This window comes from Lactuca virosa, chromosome 2 (genome assembly GCF_052849685.1).
Source record: "Lactuca virosa cultivar CGN04683 chromosome 2, Lactuca_virosa_CGN04683_v6, whole genome shotgun sequence".
NCBI classification, from domain to species: Eukaryota; Viridiplantae; Streptophyta; class Magnoliopsida; order Asterales; family Asteraceae; genus Lactuca; species Lactuca virosa.
In genome coordinates this window covers 269,940,790-269,952,517 of record NC_136427.1, presented here as the reverse complement: position 1 = coordinate 269,952,517, position 11,728 = coordinate 269,940,790, and the positions used below count along the sequence as shown (strand labels likewise).

At 38.9% G+C, this 11,728-nt stretch overlaps 1 protein-coding gene and 1 pseudogene across 1 annotated transcript; both read left to right on the top strand.

The window, feature by feature from the left end:
• Positions 1-3,920: 3,920 nt before the first annotated feature.
• Positions 3,921-6,454, top strand: HCF152 (Tetratricopeptide repeat (TPR)-like superfamily protein). The gene has a single exon (XM_079080486.1). It carries the CDS (start codon positions 4,070-4,072, stop codon positions 6,320-6,322), a length of 2,253 nt encoding a protein of 750 aa, XP_078936612.1. The 5' UTR covers positions 3,921-4,069; the 3' UTR covers positions 6,323-6,454.
• An 862-nt stretch (positions 6,455-7,316) lies between these two features.
• Positions 7,317-8,137, top strand: LOC145156986 (riboflavin synthase pseudogene; annotated as a pseudogene).
• The last annotated feature ends 3,591 nt before the right edge of the window (positions 8,138-11,728 follow it).

Here is an 11,728-nt window from a genome sequence, read left to right as displayed (position 1 = left end):
TTTATTAATTCCATCAACCAAAATAACCCTAATTACTCATTCCCATTATCCTCACTTTACGTCCCTAAAACAACTATCATAAAGGACCTAGCCTAAGGATTATCACTAGGGGTGACAACATTGCTTTGGGGGTTCCTCACCAAGTTATGTCAAATAAAACAAACATCGGGGTGACAACATTGCTTTCCCTCAGCAAGTTATGTCATACAAGACATCCTAACATAAAACAACCAACAAGGTGACAACATTGCTTTCCTTCAGCAATTTATGTCAAATAGACACGAAGTTACATCGTCGCCATGTGCTAGTCCATAGCTCTTATTCATCGACGGTATTTCCCATGGGAGTTTCCCCCCCGCAATACATGTCAATGGGTTTTCCATATACTAAGTCCATAGCTCTTATTCATCGACGGTATTTCCCACGGGTGTTCCCCCCCCCCCCCCCCCCCGCAATACATGTCAATGGGTTTTCCATACAGCTGATGAACATACTTAAGGGGTTTCCCCAGCCTTACATGCCCTAAAGGCACTCATGAGGGGAATAGAGTACAGCGAATGAACACTTAAGTCCATTAACACCTACAGGTTACGAGCCTGCTAGTGTTCCACAGACCGTCAAAACAGTCCATGGTTGTCATCCATACTTTGCTGAATGACGGGGGTCTTAGAGTACAGCGAATGAACACTCAAGTCCATTAACACCTACAGGTTGCGAGCCTGCTAGTGTTCCGCAGACCGTCTAGAACAGTCCATGGTTGTCATCCCTACTCTGCTGAATGACGGGGGTCAACGTTGGGTAAGGGCTTTTCTCATATTGCACCACTCACACCAACATCTGGGTAAAAGCTTTTCCCATACTTCACCACTCACTCTCAACTCATGATCTATATCACTGATCATCTCATCTATCCAGCTCACCTTTCATCACACACCCACTATTTAACTCATGATCTATATCACTAACTCATGAAGCTTGTCCAATCACTTCATAAAAGAACAAAGACTCCAAAGTTCTTCCAAATAAAAGTATAGGGAAAATACTGATAAAGTACTCACGTACGCTCCCGTACCCCGACACGTAATAGTGTCAAAAGGAAGAACTAATGGATGAACACATAGTTCAAAAATACCTAATGAACATATAGTTCAAACATACGTACCGATTACAAGTCTACTAACGTTCCACTGGGCTATCTAAAATAGTCTGTGGCCGTTGTCTATACTCTGCTAGATGACTAGATCATCTTAAACATCGATACCTCTCATCACTTTTATTTCATCACACATCATCTAATTCATCTACCCATGTTTTACCCAACATATTTGTATATAAAAATATATGTACAGTTTAAAACTTGTATAAAACATCAATTCAACAGTCACCTCAAATAAACAATTAATATATTTACACATAGCGCGTATTTTAAGGTAAATACTTCATATCTATGTGTAAGGTGAAAGTGACTATACACTCACCTGATTTAATGAAAATCGGGCATCAATTCGTTTCCTAAAACGATCGTTTCTAATAAAACCGGGAGTTTTATTGAGAAATCGGGCTCTGCGAAAGGCCGGGCTTCAAAACCGAAAAAATAAATTTCCCGGGCTTCTCGGGCACTCTGGGACGTGTTCTGGGCGTTGGAAATGATCTCGGGGCATCGGGGGAAGCGAAAATGGCTAAAATATTGAAAAGGGGGTAAAAATGGGCAATTTCCCAAAATTACCTGGGAAGGCTCGCATGCCTTCTATTTATAGGTTGCGAGGTCCGAAGTCGGTTGATCAGAAAGGCGAGTCAGCGAGGCAGGTGGCAGCAGCAGCGAAGGCCACGTACTCGGATCCGGAGGAAGACACGCATCGGACACGGGGCGCCCTCGGATTGGACCTGCGAGGCGAGGATGCTGAGTCAGAAGCGAGGCGCGTCGGACGCGCATTGGACCGCTGCTCGGACGAATCAGAAGGTGACGCGTCCTCGGCTGGGTCTTCGGCTCGGACACGTGGCTCGCATGACTCCCGATTTCGGACATGTGGCACGCTACTAGCGAGGGTGACGTGGCATTTCCGGGTGAAGCTCATCCATGTGAAATTTCTCGAATTTTGTGCCAAAATCTTCTAAAATTCATAACTTTCGCATACGAGCTTCGTTTTTGACGTTCTTTATATGCACGCGTAGGTAAAATTACGCTCTACAACTTTCGTTTAGACTTCGTCGGCTAATTTTGAATTTAATTTTTATATTATTATTTTTAACAGACCGGGACAGGAAATCCGTTAAAAATTCATAACTTTTTCATCCGACGTCCGTTTTCGTCAGACTTTTTACCGTTGTGCTACTAATGACGAGACCTTCGATTCTCGTTTAGGTCGTGTCGGATAAAAATCACTCGATCTAAAATTCGAGTTTTTAGCTGTCTACTGCTAAGCTGAAACTTCGAAAAATCATAACTTCCTCATACGAAGTCAGATTTGGGCGTTCTTTTTATACCTACTCCCGGTTTAACGAACACTACGAGTTTCGTTTAGATCACTAAGGCCAAAAAGTAGTTTATCGAAAACTCACTTTTTACGACATTCGGCACCATGCCGGTTTATCGTGAAACTTCGACAGGTCATAACTTCTTCGTTATAACTCGGATTTCGGCATTCTTTATATATCCGTAATCTTTGTCACGCCCACTACAAGTTTCTTAATAGATATCGGCTTTATCTAAAATTTAATTTTTGATGCTCATTTTTATTCTTAATTAATTAAACCCTAATAATTAAGCATAAAACACATAATTCACATAATATTCACATAATTCCTTTTCATTTCTTCTGAATGAGTTACAAAGGTTAACCTAGACCATTATGTCAATATTAATGCCTAGCCTAGAAACACGGACGTTACATCTGTAGACACCGGAAGACAACATATCAATGTTGCGTATTTTCTGTTTCAGCATTTTGTTTTTATTTTTTGGAATCTGTCCCGCTTTTAAAATGCGCATAACGCATTCATACAAAGTCGGAATTACTTGATTCTTTTTTCATCATGTAATTTAGTGTTTTTACTTCAATTTAGAATGTAAAAAGTCATAATTTGGTTAAATATTGAATTATTTACAGACTCCGAAAAATAACATATCATCTACAACATTTCAACCGATTCTAGTTTGAAAAATAACCGAAAAATCGGGACTGGAACCGGAACCGGTGCTAGAACCGGCGGTCCAGTTCCCGGTTCTTATAATATAGGAAAATCGGTTCCGGTTCCGAATCGGTCCGGTTCTAAAGCTCATCCCTATAAAAAAACATAAACAAAATATTTTTCTTCTTTATTGTTGGCTTATTAGAGCATCAACAATATAAAAGTTTTTTTCACTAAACTTCTATAACAAATCAAAATCTCAAGGTATTCTAACTCATATTGCACAACTTTTTTAAGGTTTACACAGAATTATTTTTTCCAGGACACTTTTAAGTCACTAAAAGTGTCAATTTGACATAGTTACATTAAATTTATACTTTTTAGGACCTTATGATGGATTCCCAACGAATTGTGACGGATTTGTGATGAATTGTGACGGATTTTAACGAATTTATACTAATTTTTACATTTGACGGTAAAATTTATACTATACTAATTTATACCATCCATGACGCCAAGTAGGTCCACCCATGTGTTAACTATAGTAAAACTTTCCACAAAACTTATATATGGACCACGCTAAAAAAAATAAAATAAAAAAATAACTATATAAAATAAGTTATCGAAAAATCTAGAAAACTTGTAACTTTTCATTCAAAGTGAAAAAGATATGTGATGAAAAAAGAAAAAACTGTAATATTTGTAAAATCGGAGAGTTTGGTTGCTGAAATGAGAAAGTAGGATACTTTGATGGTTAAATAGCATTTAACCTTTTATCATCCACAAATATGTACGATAAACAAGAGGACAGTATTTTGTCGACGTGGTACAGTCTGCTCAATATGTTGTACTTTTCTTCCTCCACTCAAATAACCCCCACCCTCTCTTCTCCGATCATCTCCGTACCTTATCTCTTTCGTCCCTCCAATTTTCCGACGTAATGACAGCTACACCACCACCCTCTTCCACCTCAACTTCAACACTATCCCGTCACCACCAACACCAACACCATTCGCTCAACTCCCCTTCCAATCTCCACTGGGTGTCCCACCCACCTTTCTCTGCCAAACTATTCACATCCACCTCCTCCACCACCACAAACCCATCTCGAGTGAAAGCCGTCACTGACTCCTCCGCCCCTCTCACCACAACTACAACCCCACACCGAGACTCCCATGACGAGACCCTCCTAAACCTTCTCCGGCAAAGAAAAACCGAGGAGGCTTGGCTTGCCTACACTCAATCCCCTCACCTACCAAACCCCACTTGCCTTAGCCGCTTAGTTTGCCAATTATCTTATCAAAACACGCCGTCGGCCCTCACCCGAGCTCAATCCATCATCCAACGCCTCCGCCATGAACGCCAGCTCCATCGCCTCGACTCCAACTCCCTTGGCCTTCTTGCAGTCGCTGCTGCCAAATCCGGCGATACACTCTACGCCAACTCTATTCTCAAGTCTATGCTTAGATCTGGATACCTCCCTCATGTCAAGGCGTGGAGTGCCGTTGTAAGTCGCCTAGCAGCATCAGGCGACGACGGCCCCAAGGAGGCCGTCAAGCTGTTCTCATCAGTGACCCGGACAATCAAGAGATTCACGGAGCCAACCATGGTGATGAATTCGCGCCCTGACACTGCGGCATACAATGCAGTCCTCAATGCGTGTGCCAATTTGGGTTGGACCGAAAAGTTCCTCCAACTGTTCGAGGAAATGCCTGAGAACAAATGCGAGCCGGATATCTTGACTTACAATATCATGATCAAGCTTTGTGCGAGGATTGAGAGGAAAGACTTGTTTGTCTTTGTACTGGAACGGATTCTCGAAAAAGGCATCCCGGTGTGTATGACGACATTGCAATCGTTGGTGGCGTCCTACATCGGCTTTAACGATCTGGAAACCGCAGAGAAAATCGTTCAAGCAATGAGAGAAGGGAGGCAAGATATTTGCAAGCTTTTAAGGGATTCAAATTCGGAAGAATTCTCAAATGAAAATGAAAATGAAGTGTTCGAGAAATTGCTTCCGAACATGAAACACCCAACTGATTACGAACCACCATTGTTGCCGAAGGTATTCCTTCCCAACACTAGAATGTACACAACTTTAATGAAGGGTTACATGAAAGCAGGCCGGATCAAAGATACAGTGAGAATGCTCGAGGCAATGAGAAACCAAGAAGATAGTTCTAGTCACCCAGATCACGTTTCATACACAACAGTCGTTTCTGCACTTGTGAATGTTGGAGCAATGGAAAAAGCAAGACAAGTTCTATCCGAGATGAGTAAAGCCGGAGTTCAAGCCAATCGGGTCACTTACAATATCCTCCTTAAAGGGTATTGCCAACAACTACAAATAAATAACGCAAGGGAGACTATCAAAGAGATGATCGATTCAGGGATCGAACCAGATGCAGTATCCTACAACACAATGATCGATGGATGTATACTGATCGATGACTGTGCAGGAGCTCTCGTCTTCTTCAACGAAATGAGATCAAAAGGCATCGCTCCCACAAAGATAAGTTACACCACTCTGATGAAAGCGTTTTCTGTATCTGGGCAACCAAAGCTTGCCCACGAAGTGTTCGACGAAATGCAAAAGGACCCACGAGTGAAAGTAGATCTAGTCGCTTGGAACATGTTAATAGAAGCTTATGCCAGGTTAGGAATGTTGGATCCTGCAAATGAAATAGTCGAGAAGATGAAAAAGAAAGGGGTTTATCCAGATGTAGCTACATACGGGAGTCTTGCTAATTGTATAGCATTAGCAAAAAAACCAGGAGATGCTCTGTTACTTTGGAACGAAATAAAGGAACGATGTGGATTGATAACAACAGATGAAACTAGGGTTTCTAAATCTGGTCCTCAGAATGTTCCGATTTTGAAGCCTGATGAAGGACTGTTGGATACTTTAGCGGATATCTGTGTGAGAGCTGCTTTCTTTAAGAAAGCTTTGGAAATTGTGGCGTTCATGGAGGAACTTGGGATAGCACCAAATAAGACGAAATATACGAGAATTTATGTAGAGATGCATTCGAGGATGTTTACAAGCAAACATGCTTCAAGAGCGAGGCAAGATCGGAGGATAGAGAGGAAAAGAGCAGCTGAAGCTTTTAAATTCTGGTTGGGATTGCCCAATTCTTATTATGGAAGTGAGTGGAGACTTGAAGGAGCTGAAGATGATGAGTATGCGATTTAATGTAACAATCTTATATATAGAGACAGGTTTATAAATATTTTAATTACTTGGAATGTATACACAAGTGTATTGTTTAGTTGTAGGATTATACGATGAAGGTTATATGAAATAAAACTGAGAATTTGAATAGAATGGGTGAATGATTTTAGTTGCAAATATTAGTTTTATAGTATGCGGTTTGTTTGATTGAATACACTCTAGTGAGTAGTAACATAACCCACCGGAGATGTAAACTCAACCCTACGGCTTCACTTGTGGAATGGTTTAGATGAGATGAATTTACGAGAAGTATACACAGTGGCGAATCTAGAATAGAATAGCACGTGGATCCTAATTAAGTGAAGACGGAAAAACCAAAAAGTCAACACTATATATGACAGATCGGATCGGGTTGGGTCGAAGCAATAAAAAACGACCGGTTTGTAAAAACTCGAGTTCAACCGGACCGATAGAATAGCTAAAAACTGGTAAAATCAGTCTATTTAATCCTAAAATCTGATTTTTGCAACAAAAAAACTACTTTGCACAACTGAGTCTATTTTCTTTTTAAAAAGTTCATTTGCAACAACCATTTTGTACGATCAACAATATGAGAGGAGTTGTGTTGTTTTTTAAATTTCCTAATAACCATTCATAATTTATTTTTATAACATCAAACAACTTCAACTCTCTCTTTATCTCCGATATGTGATAGGTTTTGAAAATATTAACCATTTGCTTTGAAATTTAAATATAAGTCCTTCATTATTTTTTTATGACAAAATTGCAAAAATGGTCCCTGTGGTATGTATTTTTTTGGGGTTTTAATCCAAACCCCGACTTTTTTGGATTCGTGGTCCTTTTGGCCATGTTTGTACGTAAATTTGGTCCCTCGTAATATTGAAATGACTATAATGCCCTTCTGATATATTTTTTATGTTTTTTCTATTTAATTTAAATGAAAAAGAAAATAAATAAATAACTTGGGCCCACATCTATCTCTCTCTCTCTCTCTCTCTCTCTCTCTCTCTCTCTGGTTTCTTGGATTAACCAGTTGAAGATTTCATAAACCTCGATCCCCAAATTCACAATTTACAACTCTCTTAGATTAACAAATCTCAAACCTAAACTCCCTTCATCTCTCATCTTCAAATCGCAAACACCAAAACCACTTACCCTAAAACCCAACCGAAGAAACCAGATAACATCCCTCTTCACCGGAATCGTGGAAGAAATGGGAAAAGTCAGGGAACTAGGTTTCGACGAATACGGCGAATCATTCGACATGGTAATCCATTCGCCGATCGTCCTCGAAGACGTCAACCTCGGCGACGGCAACATAGCGGTAAATGGCACTTGTTTAACAGTCACAGAATTCAACTCCGAGCGATTGGAATTCAAAGTCGGGTTGGCTCCTGAAACATTCGTTAATCGAATTGGAAAAGGGTTTAGTTGTGAATTTGGAGAGAGCTGTAAAACCATCGACACGAATGGGTGGACATTTCGTGCAAGGGCATGTGGATGGAACAGGGGGAGATTGTTTCAATGGAGGTGGAAGGGGATTCGTTGTGGATTAAGGTGAAGATTTCGCCGAAGATTTTAAATTTTATAGTGGCGAAGGGGTTCATTGCGGTGGATGGAACTAGTTTGACGGTGGTGGATGTGTTTGATGAAGAGGAGTGTTTCAATTTCCTATTGGTGGAGTATACACAACAGAAAGTTGTGATTCCACTGAAGAAAATTGGGCAGAAGGTGAATCTTGAAGTGGATATATTGGGGAAATATGTAGAGAGGCTTCTTAGCAGTGGATTTGTAGAGAGTATAGAATCAAGATGATCAGGTGCTCCATTTTTTTGTCCAGGTTGTTTGAGCATGATATGCAATGTTTGTTTTGTGTAACAAGTGTGTGAGTTTAATTATATTGTGTTTGTCAGACCTCTAAGTGTATGATAATTTAGGAGAGAAAGAGAGAGAGTGTGTGTGTGTGTATGTGTGTGTGTGGGCCCCTTGTTATTTTTTTAATTATTAAAATAAATAAATTAGTATTAGATTTGAAAAGAAATGAAAGAAAAATGGGAAATAAATATCCCAAGGGTATTACAGTCATTTCACTATTCAGAGGGACCAAAAACGCAATGAAACTAGCTCAAAAGGACCACTAATCCAAAAAAGTCGGGGTTTGGACTAAAACCCTAAAAAAATGCATACCACAGGGACCATTTTTGCAATTTTGTCTTTTTTTATTTATTTGTTTTCTTATTTTGTCAAGACAAAATTGCAAAAATGGTCCCTGTGGTATGCATTTTTTTGGGGTTTTAGTCCAAACCACGATTTTTTTGGATTGATGGTCCTTTTGAGCTAGTTTCATTGCGTTTTTGGTCCCTGTGAATAGTGAAATGACTGTAATACCCTTGGGTTATTTATTTTTCATTTATTTTTCATTTCTTTCATTTTTTTAAATCTAAATACTTATTTATTTATTTAACTAATTAAAATAATAAATCTCTCTCTCTCTCTCTCTCTCTCTCTCTCTCTCTCTCTCTGCCGTATACCCCCACCTCATTCTCCTTTTTCTTTTTACCCAAGATGAACACTTCATCTTCTCCATCTCCTCCTTAATCAAAATTCCACATCTACCCACCAAGTTATCATCTACAACAACCGCTATAGCCCAAAAATCAGTTACATTCGATGCTGGTAATACCAACAAACCTGGATTTCATGAACTCAATATGGGTTCCCCTGTTTCCCCCTTACGACCTGGACCAGTGGTAATCGACCCACCAACTTCTCCATACAACCATTGTCACCATCTTCATAGCAGCAAGAAACCAACCCCCACTCTCGGTTTCTTTCACTTACAGATCTATAAATATCGATTTCATTTTCAGTGGACCTTGGTCATGGATTTTGAAGATTGTTCTCTAGAGGTGACAATAAAGATTAATTAAGATCGATAAAGTAAGGCACTGGTGTTGAAGGCTCAAACTCAATCCCATTCACAACCTCTAATTGAAGCACTAAAACTCAATCCCATTCAAAATTCTTCACCTGTAAGAACTCATTTAATAGAATTCTCCATCGATTGAAGGCTCAAAGCAAACACCTTGAGAAAGCAAGGGATAGGTGTAACGAGCATCTATATCGGTTCCAAAAAAACCTTAGACTGCCGGTTGTTAAACATCAAATAGGCGACGACCATTGAGGTGCCGACAGCGAGGATTCTGGGCCAGATTTAGGAGGCAGTGAAGCACAAATGTGATGATTGAGATGGGATTGGTCGGAGTTTGGAGACAATTGTGTTGATGTTTTCAGTTTCAATTACTAGTTTCTTGAGAGATGGAGATGGACAGATTATGCAGCCCTTCCTTGAAGAACAACAACCAAATAAGCGTTTGAAAACCCATTATCCAGAAGCATTTTATAGATTCAAAAATCGATTTCAGTTTTAGAAACAAACCTGGAAAATCAATTGTTCATCGGGTTAAGCAAGGAGATATGTGGGATAGGGTGGAGGAGATGGAGGTGGTTGGCAGCGGATGGTGGTGGCGGTGAACAGCGATAGACGGTAGAGATAGAGGTGGAGGTGTTCTTGAGATTGTGCGTATGTGTTCGTGTTAAGTGTGTGTTTTGGAAAAAGAGAGAGAGAGAGAGAGAGAGAGAGAGAGAGAGAGAGAGAGAGAGAAAGAAAGAAAGAGAAGGAGAGAGAAAGAGAGAGAGAGAGAGAGGTGGGCCCCATAATTTTTATTAATAAAACTTTTTAAATTAAATAGCAAAAACCATAAAAAAAAAAATGTATCAGAAGGGCATTTTAGTCTTTTCAGTTTTCTGAGGGACCAAAAACGCAACGAAACTAACTCAAAAGGACCACCAATCCAAAAAAGTCGTGGTTTGGACTAAAACCCAAAAAAAATGCATACCACAGGGACCATTTTTGCAATTTTGTCTTTTGTCAAATAGTATTAGATAGTTTCTAATTTTTTTTAAAGGCAGTTCCTATTTTTTTCCCTATAAAATACTATATAAAATTAAAAAATTAGATGGGTCCTAAGACCCATCTTGTTTGTAAGTGATTAGGCAACAAAAGACAATGGTGAGATTGTGATAATACTTGCACTTATATAAAAGACGAAAGATGATGATGATGATATGAGTTTCGCCTCCAAAATGTATATGGTATGGTTCGATTGGAGTTCAATTCGTTCTAAGGTCCAAACAACACTCTGATTGAAGGCAACATATCTAGATACTAACAAAACTTTTGAAGTATTGTGATTTGTTTTTTTTTGTTCTCTTTTTCCTAAAGTTTTGTTGAACATTTTTGTGCCTATATGTTTGCAACTTGTAATTTTTCAAGATTAAGGTTCTCATGTGGTTAATTTTGTGTTTGTATCTTCGTTCTGATGTGGTCAATTTGTTTTGTCTATATCTTGGATGAACAATTGTGAAGTATTATTAATGGGTGTCGAATCCATCAAACAATTAGTCCTATTTGCATTTATATGATTTAAAAATAATAGTACGAGTAGCAAACAAGGTTGATCCTCAGGGACTCGGTTTTTATCAATAAATAAACCAAAATAGTTATGGTTTTATTCAAATGCATAAAAAGTAAATATACGGGAAAGGTTTTGAAAACGAGTAAAACTAAACTGAAATACGGTTAAAGAAATTTCAAAAACAAAAGTAAAAACAATCCGGTTTCAAGTTCTATTCACCTAATTAATGCATGCTAATTATAAATCAATGTCAAATTAAATTCTAGTCTAAGTTGGTACTTGAAGATACTAACAAGCTCTAGCATCTTCCATTCACCGAATTGTTTAACTAAAACAAACTCTTTGAATTAAACTTAACCTTACTAACATACTCTAAACAAGCTCTTAGAAACATAATCAACAACTTCACTAGCAAATCATATGGGTAAAAAGGAAAAAGAAACATAATCAACAACTTCACTAGCAAATCCAAAGTCATTCACATGATTATAAACCGAATGTCGATGCCGGTGATTTAGCCATTTAAGACGGCTAAACCATCGGAAACTACAAAACAATCAACAAAAAAAAAATAAAACTTACAAACGGAAAATAAAAGATTGTTTGATGACAAAAACCAAAAGAAACTTTCAAGTCTAGTGGACTATTAAGTTGTAACTTGGTCTGCTGCAATAAGATGTGGGCTACTGGAATAAAAATGATTGGGTTGCCAAGTGACAATAATCAAACAAATGGGTTGTTGGAATTTTAATTTTGGACAAATTTCCATGCTGCTGTTCACAAGGCCCAAATGTGCATCAAACTTGGTCCAAATATGATCTTCACCATCAGGGTGGCTAACCGAGTACGCGGGGCGTACTACGTGGGGTGTACCCTCGCATATCCAAAAGTCCATTAAGTGCTTAATGGCTTAAGCACTTAAGCTTAT

What these genes read in the sequence shown, in the direction of transcription:
- HCF152 (XM_079080486.1), top strand. Translation starts at nt 4,070, where the DNA reads ATGACAGCTACACCACCACCCTCTTCCACCTCAACTTCAACACTATCC.